This window comes from Ovis aries, chromosome 6 (genome assembly GCF_016772045.2).
Source record: "Ovis aries strain OAR_USU_Benz2616 breed Rambouillet chromosome 6, ARS-UI_Ramb_v3.0, whole genome shotgun sequence".
In the NCBI taxonomy this organism is placed as follows: domain Eukaryota; kingdom Metazoa; phylum Chordata; class Mammalia; order Artiodactyla; family Bovidae; genus Ovis; species Ovis aries.
Genome location: NC_056059.1, coordinates 43,944,296 through 43,961,294, shown reverse-complemented (window position 1 = coordinate 43,961,294; position 16,999 = coordinate 43,944,296). Strand labels below are relative to the sequence as shown.

The following is a 16,999-nucleotide window of genomic DNA, read 5'->3' as shown; positions in this document are numbered from 1 at the left end:
TTGAATGTTGTCATTGTATAAATCGCTGCTTTCCTCCAGTTTTCATCTAAATGACCTCAAAAACCACTCATTCTCTTCTTTCCTCAGTCTCACAGGCTTGAAATAATTCAGGTTATATTGGAACTCTGCAAGCCAGAGTTTAGTATTTAATGTCTAACTGTCACTGCTCTAATTTCTCATGGAGTTCTAAGTCCAACTCCATTTGCAGTCTCTACAGTTTCCTGCCAGAAAACATGATAATAGGATGTTAATTTAAAGGGCAAATCTAGACATTATGAAATGGCTCAGTGCTTAAAACCAAAATCAGATGTGCTTGGGCAATGACTATGCCATTTCTTTTCTCTTCTCCATTGGTCAATATGCAGCCTAGGAGCCAGAAACAGAGGCTCATTCCTGAAAATTATCAGCTTCTTCCATAGGAAAAAAATAAAATACTTGTCTAATTTCTCATAGTTATTCTATGAGAAAATGTTCTGTTCAGGCCTTTTCAAGAGCTGTTCCATATGGGTGAATATGTTATATTATGCGTATAAATGCACTATTTAGAAATTTTCAGTTCTATCAAAAGTAGTTATATGTGCTCCAAGTCTGTAGTTTTCATATTTTCTGACTCATCATGGTGTTTACTTGCTCTTATTTGTGTATTAGCTCTTAAGGAGACTAATCTAGATTTTTAAAATTAATTTATTTTTTAATTGAAGGATAATTGCTTTACAGAATTTTATTGTTTTCTGTCAAACCTCAATATGAATCAGCCATAGGTATACATATATTCCCTCCTATTTGAACCTCCCTCCCTCCTCCCTCCCCATCCCACCCCTCTAGGTTTATACAGAGCCCCTGTTTGAGTTTCCTGAGACATACAGCAAATTCCCATTGGCTGTCTACTTTATGTATGGTAATGTGAGTTTCCATGTTACTCTCTCCATATATCTAACCCTCTCTTCCCCTCTCCCCGTGTCCATAAGTCTATTCTCTATGTCTGCTTCTCCATTGCTGCCCTGCAAATAAATTCTGCCCTGCAAATACAGAAGATTTATTTTGTATATATGCATTAGTATACGATATTTATCTTTCTCTTTCTGACTGACTTCACTCTGTATAATAGGCTCTAGGTTCATCCACCTCATTAGAACTGACTCAAATGCATTCCTTTTTATGGCTGAGTAATATTCCATTATGTATATATACCACAACTTCTTTATCCATTCATCTGCCAATGCACTTCTAGATTGCTTCCATGTTCTAGTTAAGACTAATCTGGATTAATTCAAATTTATCCAACCTTAGATAATAGTAGGCACTTACTGAAGCACAATACTTTGGCATCTGTTAGAATTCAGTAAATGTTAATCTCAATACTAATTTCCTTTTCTTGTTAGTCAAACCCTTTTTACCAAGAATTATTTTTTTTATGAGAAACAACTGTTGTATGTTTTCCCCAGCTAACTGGGCAGCTCTGCACTCTTTCTGATAGAGATTTTGATACTGCAAAGTCAGTTAATTCAGTCATTTTTTTTCTTTATTTATCCCCTGTCTTGATATAATGATGATTTACCATACCTATTAATGCAACACAAATCTTCAATTTTATTATCCACCCCATCAGCAAACTAGCTTTTGTAAAACTTAAAGCTAAAAGATACTTGATAAATGTCCCATCCTCCTTGATAGTGAAAACTGGTCTGAAAATCATTTTTCAAGGAGCTTTTTTTCAAAGGTTTACAGTTCCTCCAAGCCTTTAAGAAATTGGAAATGTTATTAGGCATTTTGATTTCTTTTCCTTTCATCTCCTGTTTAGAAATTAATGTCTTGAAAAATTGGCTGCAAGTGTTAAGGTTTTTTAAAGATATGGAATCTATTCATCTGTCTAATAAAACTGCAACATGTTAAAAATAATCGATTCTTCGCTAGACCTTTTGGCCAGTCTTGGGAAGATTTTTATCTTTGCTTTTTAGACCTTCAGATGCCTTATAATTTCATTTTTTTAACACTAGTAAACCAATCACTCTAATCATTTTCTCAAATGAGAATTTCAACATGTATTTAGTCTCTGATCTTTGTAAGGTAACAAGACGTGGTCCCATTCCTGTGTAATATAGAGATATTGACAGTCAAATAGGTGATTTTAAGGGATTGTGGACCAGCCATTTCTATTTCTGTCTCTCCTATCTAGGTTCTATCTTCTTTTTACCACAGAATGTATCAGTATCTGATATAAAAGGTCCTCTGGTTTATTTTCTTTGTGGGATTATTGTTGCATATAGTTTCGTATAAAGAAGCAATTCAGAGACTATCCCAATATGTCTGCATATGGACGTGCATATGGTCGATTTTCGCTTTAACTTTGAATTTCCTTGAAGATGAACATAGGCTGTGTGTATTCCTATAATGGTAGCTGAGCAGTTTCTTTATGATGGTTCAAGTTTTTTACACTCTCTTCTACATTCCTCCCTCCTTTTCCTCTATACAGTAGTAACCTGCCTAAAAATGTTCATTTAAAAAAAAAAACAAACAGTGCATAACACTCATGCCTGCAGGCGCCAGGAAGTTTAGATAACAGTCCCATCAAGTTCGGCTGTTTGGAGGGAGCTGGCTGCATAAATAGAATGGAATGTGATGTGATGTTTCCTTTGTTCAAGTGTAAGCATTGCCCCGGGATATCTCCCTTTATATTTATTGACCTCCAGGATGTGCTGGGTACTCTGCAACAACACAATCACAGCCTTCAGCTGAGACATACAATCTACATGGAAGTAAATTGGGCAGCCCACTCTGCCTGCTATACTTCATCTGGTCATTTATGTAGGCTCAATAACTGCTGTCAAAGAATTGTGTTTTACCAGTTGCTTCAGCAGAGTGAAAAAAGTGAGTCCTTACACTTCACCCTGGAAAGCAAATCATGGAAACCTTTGTTGGTACACCCAGCTGAGTTACCTGGGCAAAGTTTTTCCTATGATAAAAGCACCAAACCTGGTTTTCATTCTCCATTGTCTTAGAGACTCTCAGAGAGTAAGGGCCATACTTGGGCACCTTTGATGTAATGAAAGGTATGGAGCTAGGTCTTGAAAATGATTAGTTGGCTATCGATTGATTTTTCAACAAATATGCATTGAGAAGACTCTTGTTTTGTGTACTCTTAAAATAAGTAGTTGACAGGACTGATATGGTCACTGCTTTCATAAAGTTTTCATTGTAGGGGGATATAGACATTGAAGACACTGAACACTAAATAAACTATTAATATTTAATTATAATTGGGCACAAGGGGCTTCCCATGTGGCTTAGTAGTAAAGAATCTACCTGCCAATGCAGAAGACATCGATTTGATCCCTGGGTTGGAATGATCCCCTGGACAAGGTAATGGCCACCCACTTCAGTATTCTTGCCTGGAAAATCCATGGATAGAGGAGCCTGGTGAGCTACAGTCCATGGGGTCACAAAAGAGGTAGCGACTAAACAACAGCACAGAATTACAAAAGAGAAGTAGACTGTTCTATTAGAGCAACTTATAGTAGGAACTAAAACTCATCTGAGGTCTCAGATAGGAAACAATTGTTGAATTCACTGTAATTCTAGACAGTATGTATGTTGATGGAGAGGAGGGCGGGGCAGCGTGGAAAGGATATTCCAAGTAGCAGAGAAGCACCTTATGCAAAGGCCTTAGGAAAGGAAGGAGCACAGTATATATTAGGGATTGATGGAAGATCAGTGGGGCTCAAAACAGAGGAAAGGAAAGAATAAGGCGTGTGGGATGAAGCCCAAGATGGAGACAGATCCAAATCCCAGATCTAGACAGAAGGACCTGGTAGATTCTGTTAATGATTTAAGTCTTTCCCTAAATGTTGTGAGAAAGCATTGACATGTTTTAGATCTTAATTGGCATGATCCTGTTTTCTTAATAAAAACTATTCTGGCTAAAGTGAACAAATAAATTAGAGGAGGGTAAACAGCAGACAGGCCATGGTTTTTCCTGTGGTCATGTATGGATTGAGAGTTGGTTGTATATTTTTGGACTGTGAAGAAGGCTGAGTGCCAAAGAATTGATGCTTTTGAACTGTGGTGTTGGAGAAGACTCTTGAGAGTCCCTTGGACTGCAAGATCCAACCAGTCTGTTCTGAAGGAGATCAGCCCTGGGTGTTCTTTGGAAGGAATGATGCTAAAGCTGAAACTCCAGTACTTTGGCCACCTCATGCGAAGAGTTGACTCATTGGAAAAGACTCTGATGCCGGGAGGGATTGGGGGAAGGAGAAGAAGGGGACGACAGAGGATGAGATGGCTGGATGGCATCACTGACTCGATGGACGTGAGTCTGAGTGAACTCTGGGTGTTGGTGATGGACAGGGAGGCCTGGCGTGCTGGAATTCATGGGGTCGCAAAGAGTCGGACACGACTGAGCAACTGAACTGAACTGAAACAGCAGACACAGGATCCAAATTAAGAGGCTGTTATATTAGTTCAGAAGGACATGCTGGCAGCTTGATTTAGGGGAGATGAGATCAAAGGAGCAGATTTAGGAAGTAAAAATCCACAGGACTTAAGGAGTGATTGGATGTAAGGAGGGGACTAAGTGGGGAGAATTAAGGAAGGTCCTTGGGTTTTTGGCCTGAATAACTGGATGGATGGTGTTAACTTTACTGATACAAGAACATTGCAGGAAAAACCCAGTCAGAAGAGGATGAATTAGAGAGTTTGGTTTGAGTAACATTGGTCTAGTTTGAGGTACCTAGGTGACATCCAACCTGGGGTGTCAAATAGATAGTTGGTTATTCGAATCTGAAGCTCAGAGTAATTTCCCTGATGAAAATGAAAATATGAGTTCTGCATATGGTGAAAGAAGACGAGACATGGATGATCAAATCACCTGGAAGGATTTCAGGATACGTCTATGAATTGTTTTCAGTTGTATTTCACACGCATTTATTGATTGTCCTCTCTTTGCCAGGTCTTTTGCTAAATATTGGACTCATGAAAAGGACATGCATTCAGTAAATAACGTAGGATATCTCTTTGCCTTAAGCCTAAATGACTTTTTTTTTTTTAGCATCTAAGACAACATATCCTAAGCACATCCAGAGAAAACTCTTAGGCAAGCTAAATCTGTGCCTTAGTCCTATGATTCCTAGTTTCTGCCTCCATCTAACTTAAATCTCTCCAACTGTAAGTTCATTTCATTCTTGTTTGTCATCGATAGATGTACAGGCTAGTTGATAAGGACATTCATATTAACTTCTTACATTCTTGAAAAATCTTTTTTTCAGTTTTGAGAGACATGATCATCTTTGGCCTTATCTTCTTGAAACAAGAAATATAGGATTATATCTTACACTGAGAATGTGTTCTTGTTCTTCAAAAAATGAATCCATTCTCAGGCTATAAAATATTTTTCCCATGTTTTGTAGGTTATAAATTGCTGTTGACTTTAAGATTATGATGATATGGACTCCACTTGTGAAAATTAGGCCACACCCTTCACATCTGTTCCTAAAATAAGATTCACTGGCAAAGTGAAATTTATAGCCTCTTTTATAGCTCTTATTCTTTGGAGACCCATGGCTTAAAATGGCCTATATTTTAAAACTGTATTTTTAAAATTATTGTCTTTGGACCACCTGTATCAGAGACACTGGGGTATACTTGTTAAAAATAAAGATCATTGAGCACTATCTTCCACTTTTTTTTAATATAGCTGGAATAAACTCCAATAATTTGCATTTTAATAAGCCCCCCAGGTAATTTATATTTATACTAGAGTTTAAGAATCAATATTTTGAGGGATATCAAGATTTATACATCAAACTATCATGCTGTACACCTTAAAATTATACGGTAATGTACATAAGTTATTTGTCAATAGAAATTTAAAAAATGCACACGTTTTATAATTCTGAGTTAAGGAGAAATTAAATGGTTTTGCAAACCAGGTCAGTTTCTTACCAATTTTGAAGATTAATAGTGGAGTCACAGTTGTTAAAATATTTAATAGATATTATTCAGCTCTTTAGTGATAAAAAGACCACTTTACACATTTTTTTAATAACACATTAAATTTCATGTTGTAAGACAGAAAAGGTAGAAGAGAGTGAGATGCAGCAAGTGAAATTAGAGAAATGGAAAGTAAAACTTGGTTCAAGCGTAGCCTTCCGTTAAGTTTTAGCGTGTATTTTGCTTTAATTGGCAGGCCGTGGGGGTTCTTGTTATGCATGATTGTGCCTTCATAAATGGTTCTGGCATCAGTATCTTTCCTATCTTCAGAACTAGCAAGTCTCTTCTCACTTCCCCCTCCAGGAAGAGCGCCGTGTGATTTATGTTGGTAAAATCAGACCTGACACAACACGGACAGAACTGAGGGACCGTTTTGAAGTTTTTGGTGAAATTGAGGAGTGCACAGTAAATCTGCGGGATGATGGGTGAGAATCTTCAAGATTATTTCTTGTTTAGAAGCTGACATATGTAAAAAATTATGGCCGTAAGATTACCAGGATGGGAATGCTTTGACAGATGACATGTTGAGTTCAGAACCTTATTTATTTTCTTTCATCCCTATTTATTAATCTTTCTAGTTGAGATTTCCTGTCCCAGAAATAAGTATTTAGCGGCTTGACAGGACAATCACACTGATAAATGGATGCAGTGGTTCAGAGGCTGGCACCAGCAAAGTCTCCAAAGTGGAAAGGGTTACAGTCATATATGCTAATGCTTCCTCACTGGCTTTGAACTTTTCCTCTTTGTCTGTTGCAGAGACAGCTATGGTTTCATTACCTACCGTTATACCTGTGATGCTTTTGCTGCTCTTGAAAATGGATACACTTTGCGCAGGTCGAATGAAACTGACTTCGAGCTGTACTTTTGCGGACGCAAGCAATTTTTCAAGTCTAACTATGCAGACCTAGGTATGGATTTTACTGTACATAGAATGAGGAATCCATAATGTTGAGTTCAAAATGGAAACATATGTAAACTGTAGGCACATTGGGTCGAACCATTACTACCTTCTACTAAAGGAAATATTTGAATACAGATTTTTATCCTATTATTTTTTACTTTTTAACATATGAGATGATTTCAGAAGGGGCTTAGATTTTGGTGACAAAGAGAAACAGATTGTTTCTGTTGCCTGCCCAGATGCTGAAATTCTACACTGTTTGTGTGTCTTTGTGTGTGTGGTGTTATATTTGGTAGGTGCATGTGCTGTTTGTTTGTAATCTCTTGTTGCTTTTGTGCCTACCCTGAATCCTTTTATACAGACTGTAGCACTGGCATCATTGCTTTGCAGAGCAGAATATGGAAATATTTTATTCTTTGTTTCCTTATTATCTCACCAACTCTTAGAACGGTTAGCATTTCCTACAAATTGTACTCAGAGGAAAAAGTAAAATTTTATGTGCTAAATCACACTATACTTTCTTTAAAACAAAAGAAGAAAGTAAACCTGCTATTTTTTGAGTGCTTCTATATGATGGGTACTGTGCCAAGGCTTTGCAAGTATTTTCTCAGTTAATTACCAGAACAAATCCTAGAAGTAGATATTATGTATTATCATCCCCATTTTACAGATAAGGAAACTGAAGAATAGATAAGTATTCATCTTTTCTGTTATAAAAATTGTACCGACTCAAGGGGTAACATTTGGAAAATATACAAAGATATCAAGAAAAATAGTAAAATTACCTATCAGCCTATCACCTAGAGATAACTACTGTTACCAAGTGAGTAACATGCTGTTCAGTATTTTGTCTCAAAACATTGAATTTCTTATAGTTGAGCTTATATTATACATATATAGCCTTTAAAAATCTACTTTTCTAAATTAATATTATGTAAGTTCATTTTTTTACTGTGACCCAGGGTTAAAAATGATTTGCCAGTATATTTTAGTGGTTGTACAGTATTCTGTTTGATGAGTAGTACCATTATATTTAATCATTCCACCATAGCTAAACACATTTTCTTGTTTTGATGTTATAAATAATAGCACAATGGACATCTTAATTTCCTTTCCAGTTTTAATTTTGCTCCTTTCCATATTAGTCCCTATCTAATGTGTGTATTATAAGCCTTTATGTTCCTTTATGAAATAATGAAGGAAAATGGCAAGTGTCTTATGCATACAACAATTATTTAAATCAATTTATAATAATAATCATGAAATTAACATGGAAATCTGCTCTTAAGCATTATTACATGTCTGTCTGTACTTACTTTGGCTTGGTATAAAGAAAAAAATTAAATACCAAATACAGGTTTTTTTCCTTCCTTCCACCAAATTGATGTCTTCTAGAGTAATTGATACAGGTGGGGTGCATTGTTCAGGGGGAATATGCTATAATTCACTTCACAAGCTAAATAGATAGTACGAAGCAGGGGAGAGGCAGCTGACTGTTAGAGGCCTAGGGATGAAAATATAAAAGGTGGCAAGTCATTTGTTCAAATGTTGGCTGATAAAAACAGTCCAGACAGACTGAAATCTTGAGTTGATTTGACTTATTTTCTTCAGTGATGAAGGCCAGGGTGTTTTCTAGTGTCTCAAAACATCTAAAGTTTAAAATAAGCTACCTCGAGGGGTCTTTAGATCACGATTCATCACTGGTAGAGGGAGCATTGGATAGTACTTCCAAATTGAACTGGAGCCTCCCTGAAATATTTCTAAGAAGAATGCTTCCCTCCTTGTTATCTCTCTGCCTCGCCAGTGGCAATAGAAACTTTACCATTGCTAAGCTGGTTCTGTATTTCCTGAAAAGTATGTTTGATGTGTATTGTAGCAGCATAGGTTTTTCCAATTCCCTCCAGCCTTACAATCACAGGAAAGGTAGTGGATCTGAGTACAGGCCTAGTGTAGTTTGACAGCACCTTGGCACTGGAATCTTGCAGGCCTGGTTTTGAAACCTGAGTTAGCTTTTGACCTTGAGCAATTAAACTCCTTCAGCTTCTGGTGCTTCATTTGTAAAATACCTTATAACATTGCCATGAAGATTATATACATGTTTATGAAGCCCTTAGCATAGTGTCAGTGTCTGGCACAAAATAGATTCTCAATAAATGGTAGCTGTAATTATAATAAAAAATGATGACAATGGGAAGTTATAAATTTCAAATTATCTTAAAGTGAAAGCATCAACACCAGCGACTAGCTCTGGATCTGAACATCATCATGTATGTCTTGTCTCTGTTCTTTGATGAGTTCAAGTTAAGTGCTTCAGGCCATGAATGCCGAATACGGTGCATAAACCCAGGGGGTTGCAAGAGTCAGACACAGCTTAGCAACTGAACAACAAGCATATACTGGACTCAGAGGAATTGGCCGCTTATGTGCACATCAAGAGTAAAGTGTTAAAATGACGTGATACTGGTTAGTTTTACCAAAAGTAAAGCAACCTATCATTTAGGTTACTATTTTTTTAAATTTTTATTTGCTTTCCTAAATTAAGTTAGTTCACATATCCCATTTCTCTGATATTTTAAAATTGAAGTATAGTTGATTTACAATGTTGTGTTAGTTTCAAGTGTGCAGCAAAGTGACTCTGTACACTTGGAACTATATATACATGTATATATTTATTTGCAGACTTATAAATGATACCCATTTTAACTGGTATGAAATGATACCTCATCATAGTTTTGATTTATATTTCCCTAATAATTAGCAATATTGAGCATCTTTTCATGTGCCTATTGGCCATGTGTATGTCTTCTTTGCAGAAATATCCCTATTTAAGTCTCCATTTCTTGGCTGTTGAGGTTACTTAATGGTTATTACAATACTATTCATGCAAAACGCAGTGATTTCGGTTACCATTTATGAGCCACATTTATAAATGAGACTCAGAATTTAAAGGGATGATCAAGCTTACCATGATGAAGACAGTATTTAAGTCTGGTTTCTGTGAATCTGTTATCTGTATATCTTTCTATTTACAGTTCTATAAACAAATGGATCATTCCATTTGAAAGAGCTTGATGAAAAATCTTAAAAAGACAGAAATTAGGATTATAGGGTAAAAATAGAAGGATGGATCAGGATTAAGAATATGATCATTTTAATCGGGAATTAGTTACGATCAAATTAGAATTTATACTTAAGCAAGAAAAAGGAAATAAATAACATGTTGGTCACAAACTATGAACTCAAAGAAATGTATTATATTATCAGCATCCTGAATATATATGTAACTTTTAATATACACTTGCCATTCATTGGTAAGTCAGTACCAGATCCCAACACAAATATTTTCAATCAGGTTTTTAATAATATGCAGGTGTTCAATAAAATGCATTTATTTGACAAGTACTGAGTCTCTACTTTGTGCCCACAGTTTTCTAGGTGCTAGGAATATAGCTGTGATGTGACTTATTTCTATTGATATAATATTATTATTTATAACAATTTATTTTAAAACTTATTAGAGTGGTTTAAAGATTATTCCTAAAAAAATTTCATTATATCTTACTTGTGGATATATATCCTTCCTTTACTAGAGAGAAAGTGGATGTTATTGCCCTAGAAGTTACAGTTGGATGCATTCTCTCTTCAAGCAATAAAAATTATTTTGTGGGTGCCTATTGACATATGTATGCCCATGAAAGTTGGTATATATATAAGCATCAACCACCGTATTTCACAGTAAAGAAACTCTTGAGAACCACTGTATCAAAGTACTTTTAATATTTGCTAATGAAAACACAGAAAGACTGAAATTCTGAGTTTCGTGTAGAATGATCTTAATTTAAGACATTTTAATTCTCAAAATTTCCTCCAAGGAAAGCTTCACACATATGTTCTTGATGGTTCTATGTGGACTTCATGTCACACAGACTGCCATCATTGAATGACTCATTCATCTTCTTCTACAATGCAACTGAAATTCTGATTTCAAGCTAATCTCTAGCAATGAGCAGGACTTATTTTTTGTCTTTATAAAAAGATTAAGGTTTGAACAACAGCTGCTCAGGCAGCTTTAGTTATACAATCAAACTATTCATTAGGCTTTCAAGAGAAGAGTGTAAGCCAGTGTAATTTAAGATTGATCGTGTAAATTTTGGTGATGAAAGATGGGCCCTTTTTGTCCTATTTTTGTATCTGAAGCTGACTGTAATTGTTCACCTTACCTGGACAAAGAAAGGCGGTAGAGACAAGGGATGATGTGAATGGGAAAAAAAAGTGAAAGAATTTCCTTATCTTTAAATGTAAGATGTCTTTAAAGTGGATCAAAGCTGGTAAGGTAGGGGAAACAGCCTGGTTCTGTAGAACTTGAGGGATTCGCCACCTTTTCAGCAGAACAACTTGTGAGGTCAATGATTAGCCTCCATTTTATCTTATATTACCCTTTTCTGCCACTTTGAGCATTTCTATTTTGTAATTTAATCTGGGTAAAACACAAATGTGCATATTTTAGTAGGATTGTTAATGTTTCCCAGAAAGGTTTTGTCTTCCCTTCACGTAAATACAAAAGAATGAATGTGTTTGCCTATTGTATATCCAAGGTACCCTTTCTCAAGCTGAAAGACCTGAAGGAATGGTAGACTTTTTCTTAGGTGTCAATGGAGAAAAATAAGAAATATTCTAAGGATTTTTACTTTATACCCAGTGGGACTGAAATATAGCAATTTTGTTCAGGGCTACTGAAGTGGCATGTGGAGCTTTGCACAAATGCTTACTTTGACTAGTTTAAGGATCTGAGAAAGACCATAGCTTTGTTTGAAGTTGTGTGTTAGTCACTCAGTCGTGTCCAACTCTTTGCGACCCCACGGGCTGTAGCCCACCAAGCTCTTCTGTCCATGGGATTCTCCAGGCCAGAATACTGGAGTGGGTTGCCATTCCCTTCTCCAGGGAATCTTCCAGTCCCAGGTAATGAACCCAGATCTCCTGAACTGCAGGCAGATTCTTTACCATCTGAGCCACCAGAGAAGCCCCATTAATGAGTAGAGAGGCTGAAACTGCCCTCTCTGGACGTGAAGCATTTTCCTAAACCTTCTAATTTGGGGAGGGCTTGTACCACCATTTCTGGGGTCCCGTGAGGCACTTGAGAACTTACATCCCTCCAACTTTCTCAAGGGAAACAGCAGACTGATGAGTCTGGCTTTTATACTTAATGAAATCAATCCCAATGAACAGAAAGATTAGTTCCAGCTTCTACTTTTTTCTCTCCACCTAAGTTGTTGAGGAACCTGGGGAAGTCATTTAACATAGCAGGAAGGAGGAGGGGCCTCAGTTTTAAAGCATGTTGATTGCCTAGGTTGCTATTGAAAAGAAATAGCCTGTTTTGATTACCTCCCAGGAGTGTTTAAATCCAGAATGAGTCAATAGATGAGTGTTTTGAGTACTCATTACTCCTTACCCTCTGCAAATACATACAAGTGGTATAAATAGATAAATATATAAGCATAATTAATTAAAATATTGGTGTGTTTATGTCATACCATCTACCATATAAGTACCTTCTGCAAATATACACTTAATTATTAATATTCATACATATAAATACCTCCTGCAGATATATATGTAAATATCCACACATATGTATGTATATATCAACACAAACCTCATATGCTAATAAAAGTTGGGCATATTTTGTTAAAGTGTATTAACTGGATAAATTGTCTTTGAATCGGGTTATCTTAAGTTAGATGATTGAATTAATGACTGTAAGCAAAGGGTACATCTGACCTGGCTTGGGTTTCTTTCAGATTCAAATTCAGATGACTTTGACCCTGCTTCCATCAAGAGCAAGTATGACTCTCTGGATTTCGATAGTTTACTGAAAGAAGCCCAGAGAAGCTTACGCAGGTAATATGTTCCCTGGCTAAGGATGACAGAGGCATGGTGAATACCTCACGGGACAGCGCGTCCTTCCCTAAAAGACTATTGCAAGTCATACTTAGGAATTTCTCCTACTTTACACTCTGTACAAAAACAAAACAACAACAATACAAGAACAACAACAATGGTTTACACGAACCCAGCTGCTGAAGAGGCAAGAGACAGATTGGAATTCCAGTAAGCACATGTTTATTCATGGGAGTCAGCTTTGCTTTCCCTGAGTCTCTTGATGACGGAGTGTGTGTGTGTGTGTGTGTATGTGTGTGCACGCGTGCCTGTGTGTGTGTGTTTGCCTGGTTTGGGGGAAGTATGTATGTACAGGTGGGGACTGGGGACACCTGACCAGTGCGTGCAAGGGCAAACCACTTCGAATGGCAGCAGTTCCATGAAGACACACTTAAAACCTAGAACTTCAAAATGTTCATATTCTATTCAAAAGGAAAAAAAAAATACGTACATCCAAAAGGAAAGAAAGCTAACCAACCAACCACAGGCCACCCTAAATGACAGCCACTGATGTCTGGGCATCAGCCTCCGTACTCTGTTTTTTTTTGTTTTTGTTTTTTTTTTAAGAAAGTGCAAAATCAACGTGAAGCAAGCTTTCTCTCACAACGTAATGATTATATGACAATCCTGAAGAAACCGCAGGTTCTGTAGAACTCATATCCTTTCTCTTTTTCTTTCTTTTTTTCCTTTTTCCGTTTGCCAAGGAATCTGGGTGGGAGAGGATGCTGCAGGCACCGAACGCTCAACTTTCCTAACATTTTGAAGTTTCTGTAGTTCGTCCTTCCTCCTGACACCCATGTAAATGTCCAAAACGTTGATCTCCCACTGCAAATTTCAAAAGCCTTGTCAATGGTCAAGCGTGCAGCTTGTTCAGTGGTTCTTTCTGAGGAGCGAGCACGGTGTTACATTACTAAGGAGAGTTGGGTAGAACTCTCTGGGATGTGTTCAGATAGTATAATTGCTACATTCTCTGATGTAGTTAAGTATTTACAGATGTTAAATGGAGTATTTTTATTTTGTGTACATACTATACAATGATGTTCTTTTTTTGTTACAGCTATGCACTGTAAATGCAGCCTTCTTTTCAAAAACTGCTAAATTTTTCTTAATCGAGAATATTCAAATGTAATTATGAGGTGAAACAATTATTGTACACTAACATATTTAGAAGCTGAACTTACTGCTTATATATATTTGATTGTAAAACAAAAAAAGGACAGTGTGTGTGTCCATTGAGTGCAACACAACAAATCGATGCTTTATGCACAACCATCCCCTCTTAGGTGAGCTTCGATCTAAGCATCTTGTCAATAAACCTCCTAGCCCCCTAAAGGTATTAACCACTTCTGCAATATTTTTCCACATTTTCTTGTTGCTTGTTTTTCTTTGAAGTTTTATACACTGGATTTGTTAGGGGAATGAAATTTTCTCATCTAAAATTTTTCTAGAAGATATCATGATTTTATGTAAAGTCTCTCAATGGGTAACCATTAAGAAATGTTTTTATTTTCTCTATCAACAGTAGTTTTGAAACTAGAGGTCAAAAATCTTTTTAAAATGCTGTTTTGTTTTAATTTTTGTGATTTTAATTTGATACAAAATGCTGAGGTAATAATTATAGTATGATTTTTACAATAATTAATGTGTGTCTGAAGACTCTCTTTGAAGCCAGTATCTCTTTCCCTTGGCAGAGTATGATGATGGTATTTATCTGTATTTTTTACAGTTATGCATCCTGTATAAATACTGATATTTCATTCCTTTGTTTACTAAAGAGACATATTTATCAGTTGCAGATAGCCTATTTATTATAAATTATGAGTTGATGAAAATAATAAAGCCAGTGGAAATTTTCTACCTAGGATGCATGGCAATTGTCAGGTTGGAGTTTAAGTGTTTCATTTGGGAAATTCCGCTTTGCAGAAGCAGTGTTTCTACTTGCACTAGCATGGCCTCTGACGTGACCATGAAGTTGTTCTTGATGACATTGCTTCTGCTAAATTCAATAAAAAAAAAAAAAAAAAAAACTTCAGTAAAACCTCCATTTTTGAGCATCAGGATTTCCTCTGAGTGTGGAGCCCTGGAATGGAAGTCAGTAAAGTTTGGCGTGTGTACTCAAGTTTCTGAGTTGAAATTCAATTACAGTATGGCCGACATGACTTTTCTGGAAGACATGATATACCTACTATGTAACCATTCTTTTCCTTTCTCTCGCCCAACACGATCGTATAAAAATGGATTACACCCCCAGGCCAATGCAGCTAATTTTGAAAGCTGCATTCATTTATCACCAGCATATTGTGTTCAGAGTGAATCCACTGTCTGTCCTGTCGGATGCTTGCTTGAGTTTTTGGCTTCTTATTTCTAAGTAGATAGAAAGCAATAAAAATACTATGAAATAAAAGAACTTGTTCACAGGTCCTGCGTTACAACCGTAACACATCTTTAATCTGCCTAATTCTTGTTCTGTAGGTTAAATGCAGGTATTTTAACTCTGTGTGGACGCCAAACTAAAGTTTACAGTCTTTCTTTCTGAAATCTGAGTATCTTCTGTTGTAGAATAAGAATAAAAAAGACTATTAAGAGCAATAAATTATTTTTAAGAAATCAATATTTAGTAAATCATATTATGTGTTCAAGGACCAGATACGTTCTCTATTTTGCCTTTAAATTTTTTGTGATCCAATTTTCAATACATTCTCCTTTTTGCCCTGGATCGTTGACATGAGTCAAAGACTGGGTTTCCTTTCTTACTTGTCAAAAGACAACACTACAGATTTCATGTTGAGGATTCATTTACTCCCACCCTTCTGGCCTGACAAATAATTTGTTACCATGAAGATAGTTTTCCTCCATGGACTTCAAATTGCATCTAAAATTAGTGCAAAGAGAGAATCACTAGACCATCCAAATACAGCTTTTGTATCTTATGCAGACACTGTGGGTAGCCCATCAAAATGTAAACTGTGTTCCTTTTATTTTTATTTTTAATTTTTTTGGAGAGTATATTTCAAATGAACACATGTACCCCATCATCACTGGAGGCAAATTTCAGCATAGATCTGTAGGATTTTTAGATGACCCTGGGCCATTGCCTTCATGCTGTGGTAAGTACCACATCTACAATTTTGGTAACTGAACTGGTGCTTTAGAAATGTGGGTTTTTTTTTTTTTTAAGAAATGTAGCAGAATAATTCTTCCAGTGCAACAAAATCAATTTTTGCTAAATGACTCTGAGAGCAACGGTTGGGCTGTCAACATTCAAAGCAGCAGAGAGGGAACTTTGCACTATTGGGGTGTGATGGTTGGGTCAGTGAAAAAAAAAGGAAACCTTTTCATGCCTTTAGATGTGAGCTTACAGTAGGTAATGATTATGTGTCCTTTTTTGATGGCTGTAACGAGAACTTCAATCACTGTAGTCTAAGACCTGATCTATAGATGACCTAGAATAGCCATGTAATATAATGTGATGATTCTAAATTTGTACCTATGTGACAGGCATTTTCAATAATGTGAACTGCTGACTTGATGGAGCTACTTTAAGATTTGTAGGTGAAAGTGTAATACTGTTGGTTGAACTATGCTGAAGAGGGAAAGTGAGTGATTAGTTGAGCCCTTGCCGGGCTTTTTTTTTTCCACCTGCCAATTCTACATGTATTGTTGTGGTTTTATTCATTGTATGAAAATTCCTGTGATTTTTTTTAAATGTGCAGTACACATCAGCCTCACTGAGCTAATAAAGGGAAACGAATGTTTCAAATCTACTTCTGCTTTTCTTATTTATCATAACCAAACTCCTGGCACGTTCCTCAGATCAGTACACGTTACTCGCTTATCATTATTCTGTTTCCTCTCTGGATCACCTGCCCTCCCCTTGCTTTTCCATATTCATGAATGGATTTCAGCTCTAAGGTAACGTGCGCCTTCTGTATTTTACCTTGTCTCCTTTCAAACAGTAAAGGCGGAACTGGTGATTTCTCTAATGAGAAGTGACGTCGGACTTTATCAAACAGATTAGCTCTGTTTTTGTACTTAACCCTGGAAAGTATGAATTTTAAGTACAAGCCACTGCCTCAGTGAGAAAGCTGCTGAATATTTCAGTTTAGGAAGCAATTCTACCATAATGGACTGAATATATATTTTTATTGAAGTATAGTTGAACTATACTATCCATTG

The 16,999-nt window shown here is 36.4% G+C and overlaps 1 protein-coding gene across 6 annotated transcripts in view; it reads left to right on the top strand.

Annotated features, from left to right (window-relative positions):
* The window catches only part of PPARGC1A (PPARG coactivator 1 alpha), a 717,775-nt gene extending 701,188 nt beyond the window's left edge, over window positions 1-16,587 (top strand). For 5 of the 6 annotated variants that reach the window (XM_015096414.3, XM_060416920.1, XM_060416919.1 and 2 more), the window contains 3 exons: window positions 6,289-6,410; window positions 6,742-6,893; window positions 12,685-16,587. In XM_015096414.3, coding sequence (XP_014951900.1) covers window positions 6,289-6,410; window positions 6,742-6,893; window positions 12,685-12,788 — 378 coding nt within the window. In that variant the 3' untranslated portion in view covers window positions 12,789-16,587. The remainder of the gene's footprint in view (window positions 1-6,288; window positions 6,411-6,741; window positions 6,894-12,684) is intronic. The other variant, XM_060416921.1, reaches the window with a different exon arrangement.
* Window positions 16,588-16,999: the final 412 nt, after the last annotated feature.